Raw genomic sequence first — 20,000 nt, forward strand, 5'->3', positions numbered from 1 at the left:
CGTCATTAATATTGACGTGATAAAGCTCTACTTAAACCCTGATCACGTCATTAATGTTGACTTGATAACGCTTTACTTAAATCCTGATCACGTCATTAATATTGACGTGATAAAGCTCTACTTAAACCCTGATCACGTCATTAATATTGACTTGATAAAGCTCTACTTAAACCCTGATCACGTCATTAATATTCACTTGATAAAGCTCTACTTAAACCCTGATCACGTCATTAATATTCACTTGATAAAGCTCTACTTATACCATGATCACGTCATTAATATTCACTTGATAAAGCTCTACTTTGGGATTGATCACGTCATTATTATTTGCTTAATATAGCTCTACTTAGAACCAGATATCGTCTGTAAATGAAGATTTGCCCAATACAGACTCCTTTTTATATTAATATTGACGTGTATTCTGTGTACTACCATTACAACACCAGCGTCCTCCTGCAGGTGTACTTCGACAACCGGACACTCTTCGCCAACGTCACGTCTAATAGACCCAACTTCAACGTGAGTCGCCTGGACGCAGGTACCAGCTACCAGATCAAGGTGTATGTCACCCACGGCCCCGTCACCTCTCAGCCAGTCCTGGTGTCTGCCTACACCTCCAGATCCTCCTTGACCCCTGCAGGTGGGTCCTGACTAAAACTTTAGTTTAGTCCAGCTGGAGTCTTTGATATCTCCATGTATATCCAAGTCTCAGTCGTGCGAAGCTCTATAGTCTATCCTGAGTCCACACAGTGTTATTGATATTAAGGGCTACTACAGCTCTTGACTCGAGAAATCGCGACACGATTGCAAGCAAATCATGGTACGGGTGGGGATTGAACTCTCGGTGAGTGAGCCATAGAACTCCAGACCGACGCTTAGCCACTGGGCCAGTTAGCTACAATAAAATTCATCCAACTAGGTATATTTATACTCTAGCTCTAGTCCCCTCAAAGCTGTCATCATGACTTACGGCCACGCTGGAGGGAGATTCATCTGAAAAAAACTTGCATTTGTGGTCACAGTGGTGCCTATGCAAACCTTCCCATAGTGTATAAATATACCTAGTTGGATGAATCTTATTGTAGCCAGCTGATCCAGTGGTTAACGCGTCGGTCTGGAGTTTTAAGACTCACTCACTGCGAGTTCAATCCCCGCCCGTACTGTGGTTTACTACAGCTCTTGATAAATTAGACACATGTGCAACTCTTGGGTATCTTTATCGAGGAAACGTTTCGCCACACAGTGGCTTCATCAGTCCATACAAAGGAGAAACTTGAAGAACAGGAGGAGAATGAGGTAATCAGTCCCTCAGCCTTGAGTCGATGTGGTCAGTCCATCAAGATTGATGGACTGATGAAGTCACTGTGTGGCGAAACGTTTCCTCAATGAAGATACCCAAGAGTTGCACATGTGTCTAATTTATCAACGTGTCGGTTCTCTGAACCATTCATCTACTACAGCTCTTGCCACACGAGCCCTGTTCATATTTACGGGGAAGCGCTAAACATGTAGGGGCCATGCAGCACCTAGGAAATGGGAAATAAAACAAGATGTGCACTGTATGTTGGATCAAGTGCCATTCACGGGGATCAAGGAAACTCTCTGGAAGGGAGAGAACAAATGTGATTGTTGCTATAAAAGGCTACGACGACATATAAAAGGCTACGACGACATATAAAAGGCTACGACGACATATAAAAGGCTACGACGACATATAAAAGGCTACGACGACATATAAAAGGCTACGACGACATATAAAAGGCTACGACGACATATAAAAGGCTACGACGACATATAAAAGGCTACGACGACATATAAAAGGCTACGACGACATATAAAAGGCTACGACGACATATAAAAGGCTACGACGACATATAAAAGGCTACGACGACATATAAAAGGCTACGACGACATATAAAAGGCTACGACGACATATAAAAGGCTACGACGACATATAAAAGGCTATGACGACATATAAAAGGCTACGACGATATATAAAAGGCTACGACGACATATAAAAGGCTACGACGACATATAAAAGGCTACGACGACATATAAAAGGCTACGACGACATATAAAAGGCTACGACGACATATAAAAGGCTACGACGACATATAAAAGGCTACGACGACATATAAAAGGCTACGACGACATATAAAAGGCTACGACGACATATAAAAGGCTACGACGACATATGCCCCATGAGCCCTGATCCCAAAACTCTGGTGAAGATTTGCCCAAATTTGAGCGTGTAATGGAGAGAAAACAAGTTTACTCTAAAAAAGAAACAGAAACAAAATGCCCCTTATGTATATCTCGGCAGAGCCGGACACCCACACCCCTTCTCACTAAACAGTTATAACTACGACCATAAATTTTAAAGGGGGTGGACCGGTACGCCAGCGGAAGGCCTCGGTCAGATGACCATAAGCTCCAACGGCGGGTCATCATCTAAGACCCGCGTCGGGAAACACTTGTCCTGTTTCCTGACGAACCTTACCTAACCTAACCCACACCCCACCACAACAAAGACAACATTTCCTCAAGCCTACAAGAGTTGACATAGCAAGTTGAGTGTGCCTCACGCTGTCTTTATTAACTGTTACAGTCATGAATGCTCTAAATCCTATATATAGAGCGTCAGTTAGATTCATATTCATAACTGTCATATACTAAATACAGCAATAAAAATATAACCATTGTTATTATTCAGCTTTATTTTAGATCTATAGTGAATGACAGTATAAACTTGATTGATAACTTTCTTTATGTCCTATATTTTACTGTGCATTCCACTTAAGTTTCAGATTCATGTTAAGAAACAGTAAATACATTCCTGTGACCTCTATAAAGGTAGAGCTTCTCCGTAAATATAATTTAATATATTTCCTAAACCTCTTGTATAGCAATAATTCTGACCTAATGGATACGCGCTTTGTGGGCTCCGTAATTTCAGTTTTCAGTATTTCTACCACTAATTTGGAAACGTTTTTGTAGAATACATTATCTGTGAAAAAAAATATAGATTTTTTTATTTCAGATGAGGAAGATAAGGTGGTTGAGGGCGGTGTTTTGGGCGGCGTGGTGGGTGGTGTGGTGGTGACAGCGGTGGTGGTGGGCGGTGGAGTGTGGGCCAGACTCTACTGGACTAAGAAGATCACCGCCAGAAGGAATAAATCTCTTCGTCTTGCTTCCGCTGACGACACCAGACCCATGTTAAATATCGGTGAGTTTCCACTCTTGTTGGAAGGGTCTAACAACCACTGTGTATTAATCTCTTGGAAAGATGTATGAACCTGGAATTTTATTGTTCATAATTATTCTTTGCTGATACTGAATCACTGAGAAGTCTAGCTGGATAAACAAAAACAAATGTAGTATAATGAGATCTTTTACTGACTACGTTTCACCCACACAGTGAGCTTTATCAAGTCACCTGGGTAAAGAGTAGTTGAGTATAGTGTGGAGTCGGGTGCACGGGACGTGCAGGTTCCTCACAAGTACAACCAACCAACATTCTCCACTTGACTCACCACACTACATATATACTCATGTACTCTTTACCCAGGTAGATCTGTTTATGACTTGATAAAACCCACTGTGTGGGCGAAACTTTGTTAATAAACGATCGCATTATACTGTATTTGTGTTTGTTTTTCCACCGTGTCGGTATTTTATAACATTTATCTGCAGTGTTACCCTCGAGGAATAAGACAAAACCAACACAGTTGCCAAAGTAACAGTTGCTGATTATTTATTAATTCTAAAATACCTGCAAGTAAACATGACTACTGAGTATTTTAATCAAATTTATTGCTAACAATATGTTGATAGGGAAGCTAGTAGAATGATTCCATTTAAATTCAACAATAGCCTCCGGTTATTATCTTTGGCAAACCAGAAAAGGCGTCTTTCACTACTTCGTCCGGTCTTCTGTCACCCATGACGACTCCTACAGCACCAACATTGTTCATGAGATAATGTTTTCCCCCAAAGTGAAGGACAAAGTCCTCAAAGATAAGCTCTGGGTAATCCCACTATACACTGAGGCAATAAGTTTTAGATCTTTGTAAATAAAGTTTTTATTTGACCAGCTTTCCTTGTCAGTGTTTTGTTTACCATCATAGTTATTTTCATTATGACAGTGTAAGAGTCATATCAGTCAGAGGTGTGTATACTGATTTTGTGCGTGGCTTTATTTCTTGTGCCATCATGCGGATAATCTTCGTGTTGAAACACTTAACTTTGGCGTAGATGGTTATGTGGCAACACTATTCAAGAAGTAAGAATTATTAGATTTTGATGTTTCCATGCGGATTCGTTAATGTACTGAAACCTTTAGAGGAGGAACACTTTTTTCACGAAGTTTTCTGGCATTTCGTGATATTGTGGGATATTATGGTATGATACCGGAATACTAGCATTTTCCTTTATGAGTCTCAAGTGTAGCATTGTGTTGACTGTCATCAGTCTGTGTGATACCTACGTCATTAATAAGGGCAAGGAGTGAGCTCATTTTATCCGACTGGGTGAAACAAATATTTGATTCGAAATTACCTGCAATGGCTTACACTAGCCTCGTATATGATGAACATATACCACAGTAGTGGCGATGCAGCCACTACTGCTGATGTTTTCAATATCAAAATTTTAATCTTAGCAGCAGCAACAGATACCAAGGTCGTAAAATTATTCAGTGATGTGTGTTACTTCTGTAAAGTAACACCAATTCGTATTTGCAGTGGTGTTGGAAAATTTGTGGTTGCATGATATTCTCAATTATAATTGAAGTCAGTGTGTACCTGACATTGAAAATGAGAGGAGTGTTATACTGACAGCATCAATACGGGTCTCTTTCTAAGCGGATGGTGTAGTGTAATTATAATTTATACGTAATGACTACCAAATCTTTACATTCTGGCAGGACTTTGTTTACAGTCATTCTTGACTGTGAGATCATCATCGCTATCCTCAAGAAATCTGAAAACACTAGTCACTGTATCAAGGAAAATCGAAAGATCGGATAGGTCTAGAGCAGAGAAATATAAATTTGTCATGGAATTGTTTCTCAGGTTTTATAAGGCATTTTTGCGACATTCTTGACCACCATGTGATGAATAATATTCATGCACCTCACTTGAAGTCTAAATGTTTGATCTATCACTGCAGATGTCTTTAAAAACTTATCACATGCTGAACCATTGATATACTTGGCGTTACTTTCATTAACTCGTTTTATTCTTGCAGCCATGACTCTGGACAACAGTCATGGTAACGGGTAATTACTGTATGCAAATCACTGACAACACTTACCTCACCTTGGTTTGTCCACTCAACCTTTCCTTCATTACAAACTTTAGGAATCGAGTCTTTGAAGGACAACGTTGCTGGGCTGGCACTTCGACATAGACATGTTCTTTGTCACCTGGAATTCAAGTGAGCAAATATCATCATAGAATAGACAATTTATAGTGAAATAATCTAGTCTCGGAACGGACTGGTTTTCTTAGTGCTGAAGATTCACTTTTTTTTTTTTACTCATCGGGTCTGGTGCTGTTTGTTTTGATGTACATGAACAGTTTTTGCGGTATTTGATGGCAAAGATTACATTTTCATCCAAGTATTTTTGTAGTTTCACATGAATATTACTTCCTGGGTATTGAGTGGCAGCAATAATGAAGGTGATGTCAGATGATGCAGATATTCTGATAGATTACTTCACTCCAAGAACCTCACTCAAGTTATCATTCGCTTTTTTTTCCTAAAAACAACAAAAAACTGACGTCATTATTTTCTAAGGAAAATAAAAACAATTTGCAGTGTTTTATATCTACATTTTCTTAATTCATGAAAAGACTTATTATATAGGAATGTTAATATTTTTATTAAAATAAAGTACCAAGATTTAAAACCAAACATGTCATCTCACTTCCTGGATAATAAGCGGACTTAACTAGTAGCCATCTTGCATTCTCATATATTGACTCGTCCAGTCATGATTAGAGCATAAAAATGATCTCTTTGACCTGAAAAATAAAAATACGAAATTAACGAAAAATCGTCAACATTCGTGCTGTTGTGTTGACATTCACAAGTGACAGGAGCAACTTGGCAGCCATCTTGGATTTTTCAAGTTCATTTGCTGTATAACCCGAATGTGTTTAGCTCTTAGTTATGATAATAATAATAATAATAATAATAATCAAATTCGCCAAGAAAGAGCGACAGCCAGTGAATTATCATTACAGAAGCTAAAAGCAAACTGAAATTTTGCTGAAAACTTTGGTGCACCACTGAATTTCAGGTTCAGCAAAAAATAGGGTTTGGTAATCATATTGTAAACAAGGACACAAGTATGCAGACCTTTTTGCACAGTGTTTCGTTGTACGTAGAGGTTTTTCACGTCAAAACACGGATGAAAAAAAACAGCGAAATGTATCAATTTTTTTTATACTTTCGTGTATGTTGAGTATTATCTGTCAGTACACCTGTGATCACTACACCTGTATCATTGCACCTGTGAGTGTACACACACAACTGCCACAAATACTGAAGTAAGAGTAGCTCTCACAGTATTTCTTATGTGTTGAAATTATATTAAATTGTGAAAAATTGCTATTAGAACACAGAATAAAAGGTTGTTGCCTTGCCCGCCAGGAGCATCTTGTGAGAGGTCGACCAGGAGAGCATCGCCATCACGAGACTTCTACAACAATGGTGAAATTCATGTTATTCTTATTTATATTAGAACTTTATTGATTTTGTCTCATCTCTTCCATTATTACGAAGACAGGTGTAGTCTTGTGGCCTGTACACCTGCTAGTAGCACGATAACCAAGGTAGGAATGAGGAACGAGCAAACGTCAGCAGTTGTGTATCTTTATATGTGTATGCTTCTAGACTGTTGTATTCTGAGCACCTCTGCAAAAACAGTGATAATGTGCGAGTGTGGTGAAAGTGTTGAATGATGATGAAAGTATTTTCTTTTTGGGGATTTTCTTTCTTTTTTTTGGGTCACCCTGCCTCGGTGGGAGACGGCCGACTTGTTGAAAAAAAAAAAAAAAAAAAAAAAAAAAAATATATATATATATATATATATATATATATATATATATATATATATATATATATATATATATATATATATATATATATTACTTGAAAACAGCATGCAAGTATATGTACAATGTATGTACTTTAAGTACAAAGCAAGTTTGCATGCAAGAGACAGTGAGATGTGTGGGCGACCAGACCTGAGGTAAGTAGCCAGTGTTGCTCCGTGAGTCTCCAACATGGTTTCACAACCTGGGCGAGCTTCCTTGTGATTGGCTGTTTTAAACCAGGGTGCTAGCATAACAAGGGCACCCAACTTGTTATACTCTTAGTAGTTAGTTCGCTGGTAAGAGTATAAACATGATGCCTATATGGGTGTGACATAAGCCGAATAAAATATAATGTACTCTTAGCATGCCATATCCATCAAAGGGACTTCCTTGATGACGGTAAAGGTCTTTTGATAAAAGGAATTTCATCATTATCTCCCTTGGATCAAACCTGATTACCTCACATTACCCAAGCGTTGTAGGACTTGTACTGGTTTGGCGCTTCTCCGTTGTAATATTAACATATCAGATACTAGGGAATGGTCTGATATTTATCTCTTCAGTCCTTAGTTATTATTATTCATTTGGAAGAACTAAACTTGTAAGAGTCAATCATTGTCTATAGAATGTGGAGTGATCGGGTGTTTGATCTAACGGAACAATAGCTCCAATTCTTGATCAAGAACGCTTGAGTAAGATCAAGGTCCCCGTCTCTACTTGACAAGTGTGATGGTAGTATGACTGGTAGCAAGAGTCAAATATCTAAAAAAAGTTTCTCAGTCGATCATTTAGGAAGCCTAGTGAGTGACGTGGAGATTCAGGTGGAAAACGTTGCGAAGGTTGGATATGAGAAGGAAGGTCCTGCACAACATTCTCCATCTGACTCTTCATGTTACTATGCTCCATATATCTACTCATCTTCTCTCTGCTTAGGTAGGGATTAAATCTTAATGGTTATTATATAATAAACTTAATTTTTAAAGGGGTGGACCGGTAAGCCAGCTGAAGGCATCGGTCAGATGACCAAAACCTCCAGCTACGGGTCATCATATGACTAAGACCCGAGCCAGGAAACACTTTTCCTGTTTCCTGGCGAACCTTAAATAATCTGCTCATGTAGATTTATTGGTGACTTGATAAAGTTCACTGTTTGGGCGAAACGTAGTCAATAAAGGATCGCATTATACTGTCTTTTTGTCCATTTTTACATCGTGTTGGCATTTTATACCGTTTAACTCCACTGAATAGTGTTGTACCAGTCAGGGTATTGCACGTGTTCAAGGTAGCGTTGTATGTTGCAGAAGAGACGATGTACCAGGCCGTGCCTGGAGAGTGTGAGGACGCGGGCAGCCTCGTGCCTTCTGACGAAGACCCTGATGATGAAGAAGACCTAACAAAGTCCTCGTACCCTCACGCCAGAGGTGATGGCGGCAGTGAAGGTGATGGCATAGCTACCGTAGAGGAGATCTTCAAGGTGGTGGTCAACCCACATCGTCAGAGTGCTACAATAGTGGGTACTGGTATCTTTCTTAACACTCATTCTTTCTCTCTATGATCACCTATATATATATATATATATATATACATGTATATATATATATATATATATATATATATATATATATATATATATATAATATATATATATACAAACACTGATCTCTGGCTGAAGGAGACTCGAACCTACGAACCTTGGGACAAGGTACGCAGTGCTTTACCAATCTACCCACACTGGACAATACCTTGGCGTGTAGCTAGCGCTACACGTTTGATCCAAGGCAGCCAGCTTTCAGGGAGAAGGCTTACAGCTTTTCATCTCATCCCCTGCATGCATCAGCCTTCCTAGAGATATTAACAACGCAAGGAATTCGCAAGAGCAGGAATTCGCAAGGCTGATGCATGCAGGGGATGAGATGAAAAGCTGTAAGCCTTCTCCCTGAAAGCTGGCTGCCCTGGATCAAACGTGTAGCGCTAGCTACACGCCAAGGTATTGTCCAGTGTGGTTAGATTGGTAAAGCACTGCGTACATTGTCCCAAGGTTCGTAGGTTCGAGTCTCCTTCAGCCAGAGATCAGTGTTTGTGTATATTTCGCCTGCTCTTGCGAATTCCTTGCATATATATATATATATATATATATATATATATATATATATATATATATATATATATATATATATATATATATATATTATTTTTTCTTTCAACAAGTCGGCCGTCTCCCACCGAGGCAGGGTGACCCAAAAAAGAAAGAAAATCCCTAAAAAGAAAATACTTTCATCATCATTCAACACTTTCACCTCACTCACACATAATCACTGTTTTTGCAGAGATGCTCAGAACACAACAGTTTAGAAGCATATACGTATAAAGATACACAACATATCCTTCCAAACTGCTAATATCCCAAAACCCCTCCTTTAGAGTGCAGGCATTGTACTTCCCATTTCCAGGACTCAAGTCCGGCTATATAAAAATAACCGGTTTCCCTGAATCCCTTCACTAAATATTACCATGCTCACACTCCAACAGATCGTCAGGTCCCAAATACCATTCGTCTCCATTCACCAACATTCATCCACCAAGGCAGGGTGGCCCGAAAAAGAAAAACTTTCACCATCATTCACTCCATCGCTGTCTTGCCAGAAGGGTGCTTTACACTACAGTTTTTAAACTGCAACATTAACACCCCTCCTTCAGAGTGCAGACACTGTACTTCCCATCTCCAAGACTCAAATCCGGCCTGCCGGTTTCCCTGAATCCCTTCATAAATGTTACTTTGCTCACACTCCAACAGTACGTCAAGTATTAAAAACCATTTGTCTCCATTCACTCCTATCAAACACGCTCACGCATGCTCGCTGGAAGTCCAAGCCCCTCGCACACAAAACCTCCTTTGCCCCCTCCCTCCAACCTTTCCTAGGCCGACCCCTACCCCGCCTTCCTTCCACTACAGACTGATACACTCTTGAAGTCATTCTGTTTCGCTCCATTCTCTCTACATGTCCGAACCACCTCAACAACCCTTCCTCGGCCCTCTGGACAACAGTTTTGGTAATCCCGCACCTCCTCCTAACTTCCAAACTACGAATTCTCTGCATTATATTCACACCACACATTGCCCTCAGACATGACATCTCCACTGCCTCCAGCCTTCTCCTCGCTGCAACATTCATCACCCATGCTTCACACCCATATAAGAGCGTTGGTAAAACTATACTCTCATACATTCCCCTCTTTGCCTCCAAGGACAAAGTTCTTTGTCTCCGCAGACTCCTAAGTGCATCGCTCACCCTTTTCCCCTCATCAATTCTATGATTCACCTCATCTTTCATAGACCCATCTGCTGACACGTCCACTCCCAAATATCTGAATACATTCACCTCATCCATACTCTCTCCCTCCAATCTGATATCCAATCTTTCATCACCTAATCTTTTTGTTATCCTCATAACCTTACTCTTTCCTGTATTCACTTTTAATTTTCTTCTTTTGCATACCCTACCAAATTCATCCACCAACCTCTGCAACTTCTCTTCAGAATCTCCCAAGAGCACAGTGTCATCAGCAAAGAGCAACTGTGAACCCCCACTTCATGTGTGATTATTTATCTTTTAACTCCACGCCTCTTGCCAAGACCCTCGCATTTACTTCTCTTACAACCATATCTATAAATATATTAAACAACCACGGTGACATCACACATCCTTGTCTAAGGCCTACTTTTACTGGGAAATAATCTCCCTCTTTCCTACATACTCTAACTTGAGCCTCACTATCCTCGTAAAAACTCTTCACTGCTTTCAGTAACCTACCTCCTACACCATACACCTGCAACATCTGCCACATTGTCCCCCTATCCACCCTCTCATACGCCTTTTCCAAATCCATAAATGCCACAAAAACCTCTTTAGCCTTATCTAAATACTGTTCACTTATATGTTTCACTGTAAACACCTGGTCCACACACCCCCTCCCTTTCCTAAAGCCTCCTTGTTCATCTGCTATCCTATTCTCCGTCTTACTCTTAATTCTTTCAATAATAACTCTACCATACACTTTACCAGGTATACTCAACAGACTTATCCCCCTATAATTTTTGAACTCTCTTTTATCCCCTTTGCCTTTATAGAAAGGAACTATGCATGCTCTCTGCCAATCCCTAGGTACCTTACCCTCTTCCATACATTTATTAAATAATAGCACCAACCACTCCAAAACTATATCCCCACCTGCTTTTAACATTTCTATCTTTATCCCATCAATCCCAGCTGCCTTACCCCCTTTCATTTTACCTACTGCCTCACGAACTTCCCCCACACTCACAACTGGCTCTTCCTCACTCCTACAAGATGTTATTCCTCCTTGTCCTATACATGAAATCACAGCTTCCCTATCTTCATCAACATTTAACAATTCCTCAAAATATTCCCTCCATCTTCCCAATACCTCTAACTCTCCATTTAATAACTCTCCTCTCCTATCTTTAACTGACAAATCCACTTGTTCTCTAGGCTTCCTTAACTTGTTAATCTCACTCCAAAACTTTTTCTTATTTTCAACAAAATTTGTTGATAACATCTCACCCACTCTCTCATTTGCTCTCTTTTTACATTGCTTCACCACTCTCTTAACCTCTCTCTCTCTCTCTCTCTCTCTCTCTCTCTCTCTCTCTCTCTCTCTCTCTCTCTCTATATATATATATATATATAAATATATATATATATATATATATATATATATATATATATATATATATATATATATATATATATATATAAAGAAATTTGGTAATAAGTAATACATATTTTATGAAAAAGAGGATAAATAAATATACAAGGTATGATGTAGCACGTAATGAAAGTAGTTTATTAGATTATGTATTGGTGGATAAAAGGTTGATGGGTAGGCTCCAGGATGTACATGTTTATAGAGGGGCAACTGATATATCGGATCATTATTTAGTTGTAGCTACAGTTAGAGTAAGAGGTAGATGGGAAAAGAGGAAGGTGGCAACAACAAGTAAGAGGGAAGTGAAAGTGTATAAACTAAGGGAGGAGGAAGTTCGTGTGAGATATAAGCGACTATTGGCAGAAAGGTGGGCTAGTGCAAAGATGAGTAGTGGGGGGGGGGGTTGAAGAGGGTTGGAATAGTTTTAAAAATGCAGTATTAGAATGTGGGGCAGAAGTTTGTGGTTATAGGAGGGTGGGGGCAGGAGGAAAGAGGAGTGATTGGTGGAATGATGAAGTAAAGGGTGTGATAAAAGAGAAAAAGGTAGCTTATGAGAGGTTTTTACAAAGCAGAAGTGTTATAAGAAGAGCAGAGTATATGGAGAGTAAAAGAAAGGTAAAGAGAGTGGTGAGAGAGTGCAAAAGGAGAGCAGATGATAGAGTGGGAGAGGCACTGTCAAGAAATTTTAATGAAAATAAGAAAAAATTTTGGAGTGAGTTAAACAAGTTAAGAAAGCCTAGGGAAAATATGGATTTGTCAGTTAAAAACAGAGTAGGGGAGTTAGTAGATGGGGAGATGGAGGTATTAGGTAGATGGCGAGAATATTTTGAGGAACTTTTAAATGTTGAGGAAGAAACAGAGGCAGTAATTTCATGCACTGGTCAGGGAGGTATACCATCTTTTAGGAGTGAAGAAGAGCAGAATGTAAGTGTGGGGGAGGTACGTGAGGCATTACGTAAAATGAAAGGGGGTAAAGCAGCTGGAACTGATGGGATCATGACAGAAATGTTAAAAGCAGGGGGGATATAGTGTTGGAGTGGTTGGTACTTTTGTTTAATAAATGTATGAAAGAGGGGAAGGTACCTAGGGATTGGCAGAGAGCATGTATAGTCCCTTTATATAAAGGGAAAGGGGACAAAAGAGACTGTAAAAATTATAGAGGAATAAGCTTACTGAGTATACCAGGAAAAGTGTACGGTAGGGTTATAATTGAAAGAATTAGAGGTAAGACAGAATGTAGGATTGCGGATGAGCAAGGAGGTTTTAGAGTGGGTAGGGGATGTGTAGATCAGGTGTTTACATTGAAGCATATATGTGAACAGTATTTAGATAAAGATAGGGAAGTTTTTATTGCATTTATGGATTTAGAAAAGGCATATGATAGAGTGGATAGAGGAGCAATGTGGCAGATGTTGCAAGTATATGGAATAGGTGGTAAGTTATTAAATGCTGTAAAGAGTTTTTATGAGGATAGTGAGGCTCAGGTTAGGGTGTGTAGAAGAGAGGGAGACTACTTCCCGGTAAAAGTAGGTCTTAGACAGGGATGTGTAATGTCACCATGGTTGTTTAATATATTTATAGATGGGGTTGTAAAGGAAGTAAATGCTAGGGTGTTTGGGAGAGGGGTGGGATTAAATTATGGGGAATCAAATTCAAAATGGGAATTGACACAGTTACTTTTTGCTGATGATACTGTGCTTATGGGAGATTCTAAAGAAAAATTGCAAAGGTTAGTGGATGAGTTTGGGAATGTGTGTAAAGGTAGAAAGTTGAAAGTGAACATAGAAAAGAGTAAGGAGATGAGGGTGTCAAATGATTTAGATAAAGAAAAATTGGATATCAAATTGGGGAGGAGGAGTATGGAAGAAGTGAATGTTTTCAGATACTTGGGAGTTGACGTGTCGGCTGATGGATTTATGAAGGATGAGGTTAATCATAGAATTGATGAGGGAAAAAAGGTGAGTGGTGCGTTGAGGTATATGTGGAGTCAAAAAACGTTATCTATGGAGGCAAAGAAGGGAATGTATGAAAGTATAGTAGTACCAACACTCTTATATGGGTGTGAAGCTTGGGTGGTAAATGCAGCAGCGAGGAGACGGTTGGAGGCAGTGGAGATGTCCTGTTTAAGGGCAATGTGTGGTGTAAATATTATGCAGAAAATTCGGAGTGTGGAAATTAGGAGAAGGTGTGGAGTTAATAAAAGTATTAGTCAGAGGGCAGAAGAGGGGTTGTTGAGGTGGTTTGGTCATTTAGAGAGAATGGATCAAAGTAGAATGACATGGAAAGCATATAAATCTATAGGGGAAGGAAGGCGGGGTAGGGGTCGTCCTCGAAAGGGTTGGAGAGAGGGGGTAAAGGAGGTTTTGTGGGTAAGGGGCTTGGACTTCCATCAAGCGTGCGTGAGCGTGTTAAATAGGAGTGAATGGAGACGAATGGTACTTGGGACCTGACGATCTGTTGGAGTGTGAGCAGGGTAATATTTAGTGAAGGGATTCAGGGAAACCGGTTATTTTCATATAGTCGGACTTGAGTCCTGGAAATGGGAAGTACAATGCCTGCACTTTAAAGGAGGGGTTTGGGATATTGGCAGTTTGGAGGGATATGTTGTGTATCTTTATATGTGTATAGTTCTAAACTGTTGTATTCTGAGCACCTCTGCAAAAACAGTGATAATGTGTGAGTGTTTACCTGGAGTTTACCTGGAGAGAGTTTCGGGGGTCAACGCCCCCGCGGCCCGGTCTGTGACCAGGCCTCCTGGTGGATCAGCGCCTGATCAACCAGGCTGTTGCTGCTGGCTGCACGCAAACCAACGTACGAGCCACAGCCCGGCTGTGGTGTGGTGAAAGTGTTGAATGATGATGAAAGTATTTTCTTTTTGGGGATTTTCTTTCTTTTTTTTGGGTCACCCTGCCTCGGTGGGAGACGGCCGACTTGTTGAAAAAAAAAAAAAACATATATATATATATATATATATATATATATATATATATATATATATATATATATATATATACATATATATATACATATGATGAGTGGATGCTTTGTTTAGTTTACTTTCCTGTTTATCTCTGCGGTATGAATGTAAAATGTAAGTGTTCACTGTCACTTATTTATTCTAATCATAATTATCCTATTATTATCTTATATCTAGGAGTCTTATATGTAAGCGAAGGGCTAAACCCGTGTGGGGCTTTCAGCACAAATTGTTAAATAGACTATCCATTCTCGCAGTCAGTCGGGTGAGGGAAGACTCTCTTTATATCTTACAACATTAACATGTATGAAATTACCTACCTATTCCTAATTGTGTATTTGCGCGCGCGCACTTTATATACTACTGCACAATATAACTAATAAACACATTTTAGGGGTATCAGGATAATACTGTTATTGACAGAAAAAGCTGGAGCGTGGAGAGTGTCCGTCGTCAGAGAAGACTGAAGCAGCAGCTAAGGAGGCTGATAACTACCTGGGAGAGTGGCTGCAACTCTTCCCTAAGGAGAGTGAGGACAAGCTGGCCAGGAAGCTACAACACGTCTCCAAGAAGGACGATGAGTACATCGGTGAGTGGCTGCAACACCTCCCACAAGATGCCCACGATTACCCTGGTGGCTGGGTCATCAACTCCTCTCGCCAGGATGACAACTTCCCCGCCGCCAACCTTCATCTGTTTCCCAAGACAGTGGAAGAACCCCCAGGTGGGTGGATGAAGAAGTCTCCGAAGGAGGAGCGGAATCTTGCGTCTGAAGAGAAGCAGAGGTTACATACTAGTGTAAGTGAGAGTGGTGGAGGGTGGCAGGAACGTTCCCCGCAAGGCGCTGAAGGTTATCCTGCTGGCGCGCTCAAACGCCCTCAGAAATTAGCAGAAAGTTACGAGGATTGGAGGCTCAAGTACGCTCCCGACCATGCAGAACACTTTAAATTTAACACATTGCAAAGTTCCTCCAGAGCACTTGAGAACCAGAGAAGTGATTCACCGCCGAGGCTACACAGAGACCCAACACACCACCGGGGGTGGACACTGCCGCGTCCCCCAAAATCTGGAGACAATTTTCTCTTCCAGGCTGCCCAGAATGCAGCCAGTGCGAGAGAGAGCTACCCTGGTAGACTGCTCCATCGAAGTACGGAGGCTCGACGAGATCCTATACGCAGGAGGCCGAGGGTTACCTCGTCAGGTACAGATGAAGGCGGTACCCTGAGGAGGATGCGCAGGAGGTCTGGGCAAGAAGTGGATCTAGAGAGTGATGAACTCCCTTGCTCCGTCCACCAGCTACTGTTCGCTGAGGAGACTATTCTCTGATACACTTCTTGGTGAGCCATTTGTCACTATACACTCTGTGTAGGTAGACACTCATCGCTGTACACTCTGTGTAGGTAGACACTCATCGCTGTACACTCCACACAGACACTCATCACTACACTCCACACAGATACTCATCACTACACTCCACACAGATACTCACCACTACACTCCACACAGATACTCATCACTACACTCCACACAGACACTCATCACTACACTCCACACAGTTAGACACTCATTACTGTACACTCTATTCAGAATAAATATTCAAACTGATATTTCACACTTTGGTTACGTGGGATCGAATCCGAGTTATCCAGGTGACATTTACACACCTGTACCCCTATACTACTGTGATACATTCCTACCCCTGTACCACTATGATACATTCCCAAACTTGTACCCCTGCACCACTATGGTACATTCCCACACCTGCACCCCTGTACTACTATGGTACATTCCCACACCTGCACCCCTGTACCACTATGGTACATTCCCACACCTGCACCCCTGCACCACTATGGTACATTCCCACACCTGCACCCCTGTACTACTATGGTACATTCCCACACCTGCACCCCTGTACCACTATGGTACATTCCCACACCTGCACCCCTGCACCACTATGGTACATTCCCACACCTGCACCCCTGTACCACTATGGTACATTCCCACACCTGCACCCCTGTACCACTATGGTACATTCCCACACCTGCACCCCTGTACTACTATGGTACATTCCCACACCTGCACCCTTGTACCACTATGGTACATTCCCACACCTGCACCCCTGTACTACTATGGTACATTCCCACACCTGCACCCCTGTACCACTATGGTACATTCCCACACCTGCACCCCTGTACTACTATGGTACATTCCCACACCTGCACCCCTGTACCACTATGGTACATTCCCACACCTGCACCCCTGTACTACTATGGTACATTCCCACACCTGCACCCCTGTACCACTATGGTACATTCCCACACCTGCACCCCTGTACCACTATGGTACATTCCCACACCTGTACCACAGTACCACTATGGTACATTCCCACACCTGTACCACAGTACTACTATGGTCCATTCCCACACCTGTACATTCCCACACCTGCACCACTATGGTACATTCCCACACCTGCACCACTATGGTACATTCCCACACCTGCACCCCTGTACTACTATGGTACATTCCCACACCTGCACCCCTGTACTACTATGGTACATTCCCACACCTGCACCCCTGTACGACTATGGTACATTCCCACACCTGCACCCCTGTACTACTATGGTACATTCCCACACCTGCACCCCTGTACTACTATGGTACATTCCCACACCTGCACCCCTGTACTACTATGGTACATTCCCACACCTGCACCCCTGTACCACTATGGTACATTCCCACACCTGCACCCCTGTACTACTATGGTACATTCCCACACCTGCACCCCTGTACTACTATGGTACATTCCCACACCTGCACCCCTGTACTACTATGGTACATTCCCACACCTGTACCACAGTACTACTATGGTACATTCCCACACCTGCACCCCTGTACTACTATGGTACATTCCCACACCTGTACCACAGTACTACTATGGTACATTCCCACACCTGTACCACAGTACCACTATGGTACATTCCCACACCTGCACCCCTGTACCACTATGGTACATTCCCACACCTGTACCACAGTACTACTATGGTCCCAGTACACATTCCCCCACCTGTACCACAGTACTACTATGGTACATTCCCACACCTGCACCCCTGTACTACTATGGTACATTCCCACACCTGTACCACAGTACTACTATGGTACATTCCCACACCTGTACCACAGTACTACTATGGTACATTCCCACACCTGCACCCCTGTACTACTATGGTACATTCCCACACCTGCACCCCTGTACTACTATGGTACATTCCCACACCTGCACCCCTGTACTACTATGGTACATTCCCACACCTGCACCCCTGTACTACTATGGTACATTCCCACACCTGCACCCCTGTACTACTATGGTACATTCCCACACCTGCACCCCTGTACCACTATGGTACATTCCCACACCTGTACCACAGTACTACTATGGTACATTCCCACACCTGTACCACAGTACTACTATGGTACATTCCCACACCTGTACCACAGTACTACTATGGTACATTCCCACACCTGTACCACAGTACTACTATGGTACATTCCCACACCTGTACCACAGTACTACTATGGTACATTCCCACACCTGTACCACAGTACTACTATGGTACATTCCCACACCTGTACCACAGTACTACTATGGTACATTCCCACACCTGTACCACAGTACTACTATGGTACATTCCCACACCTGTACCACAGTACTACTATGGTACATTCCCACACCTGTACCACAGTACTACTATGGTACATTCCCACACCTGTACCACAGTACTACTATGGTACATTCCCACACCTGTACCACAGTACTACTATGGTACATTCCCACACCTGTACCACAGTACTACTATGGTACATTCCCACACCTGTACCACAGTACTACTATGGTACATTCCCACACCTGTACCACAGTACTACTATGGTACATTCCCACACCTGTACCACAGTACTACTATGGTACATTCCCACACCTGTACCACAGTACTACTATGGTACATTCCCACACCTGTACCACAGTACTACTATGGTACATTCCCACACCTGTACCACAGTACTACTATGGTACATTCACACACCTGTACCACAGTACTACTATGGTACATTCCCACACCTTTACCACAGTACCACTATGGTACATTCCCCCACCTGTACCACAGTACTACTATGGTACATTGTACCCCAGTACCCACACCACAGTACTACTATGGTACATTCCCACACCTGTACCACAGTACTACTATGGTACATTCCCACACCTGCTCCCCTGTACTACTATGGTACATTCCCACACCTGCACCCCTGTACTACTATGGTACATTCCCACACCTGCACCACTATGGTACATTCCCACACCTGTACCACTATGGTATATTCCCACACCTGTACCCCTGCACCACTATGGTACATTCCCACACCTGTACCACTATGGTATATTCCCACACCTGTACCCCTGCACCACTATGGTACATTCCCACACCTGTACCACTATGGTACATTCCCACACCTGTACCACTATGGTACATTCCCACACCACTACTATGGTATTCCCACACCTGTACCACTATGGTACATTCCCACACCTGTACCACTATGGTACATTCCCACACCTGTACCCCTGCACCACTATGGTACATTCCCACACCTGTACCCCTGCACCACTATGGTACATTCCCACACCTGTACCACAGTACTACTATGGTACATTCCCACACCTGTACCACAGTACTACTATGGTACATTCCCACACCTGCACCCCTGTACCACTATGGTACATTCCCACACCTGTACCACAGTACCACTATGGTACATTCCCACACCTGTACCACAGTACTACTATGGTACATTCCCACACCTGCACCCCTGTACTACTATGGTACATTCCCACACCTGTACCACAGTACTACTATGGTACATTCCCACACCTGTACCACAGTACTACTATGGTACATTCCCACACCTGTACCCCTGCACCACTATGGTACATTCCCACACCTGTACCACTATGGTACATTCCCACACCTGTACCACTATGGTACATTCCCACACCTGTACCCCTGCACCACTATGGTACATTCCCACACCTGCACCACTATGGTACATTCCCACACCTGCACCACTATGGTACATTCCCACACCTGCACCACTATGGTACATTCCCACACCTGTACCACAGTATTATAAAAACATTG

The 20,000-nt window shown here is 42.1% G+C and overlaps 1 protein-coding gene across 2 annotated transcripts in view; it reads left to right on the top strand.

The window, feature by feature from the left end:
- The window catches only part of LOC128697438 (uncharacterized), a 53,623-nt gene that overhangs the window by 32,852 nt on the left and 771 nt on the right, over positions 1–20,000 (top strand). Inside the window, exons 11-16 of one of the 2 annotated variants that reach the window (XM_070093862.1) lie at positions 460–640; positions 3,041–3,226; positions 6,658–6,717; positions 8,405–8,613; positions 15,232–16,177; positions 16,209–16,403. In XM_070093862.1, the coding sequence (XP_069949963.1) occupies positions 460–640; positions 3,041–3,226; positions 6,658–6,717; positions 8,405–8,613; positions 15,232–16,134 (1,539 nt within the window). In that variant the 3' untranslated portion in view covers positions 16,135–16,177; positions 16,209–16,403. Of the gene's footprint in view, positions 1–459; positions 641–3,040; positions 3,227–6,657; positions 6,718–8,404; positions 8,614–15,231; positions 16,178–16,208; positions 16,404–20,000 lie in introns of those variants that run through there. The other variant, XM_053789102.2, reaches the window with a different exon arrangement.

The sequence above is a fragment of the Cherax quadricarinatus genome, chromosome 44 (assembly GCF_038502225.1).
Source record: "Cherax quadricarinatus isolate ZL_2023a chromosome 44, ASM3850222v1, whole genome shotgun sequence".
Lineage (NCBI taxonomy): Eukaryota > Metazoa > Arthropoda > Malacostraca > Decapoda > Parastacidae > Cherax > Cherax quadricarinatus.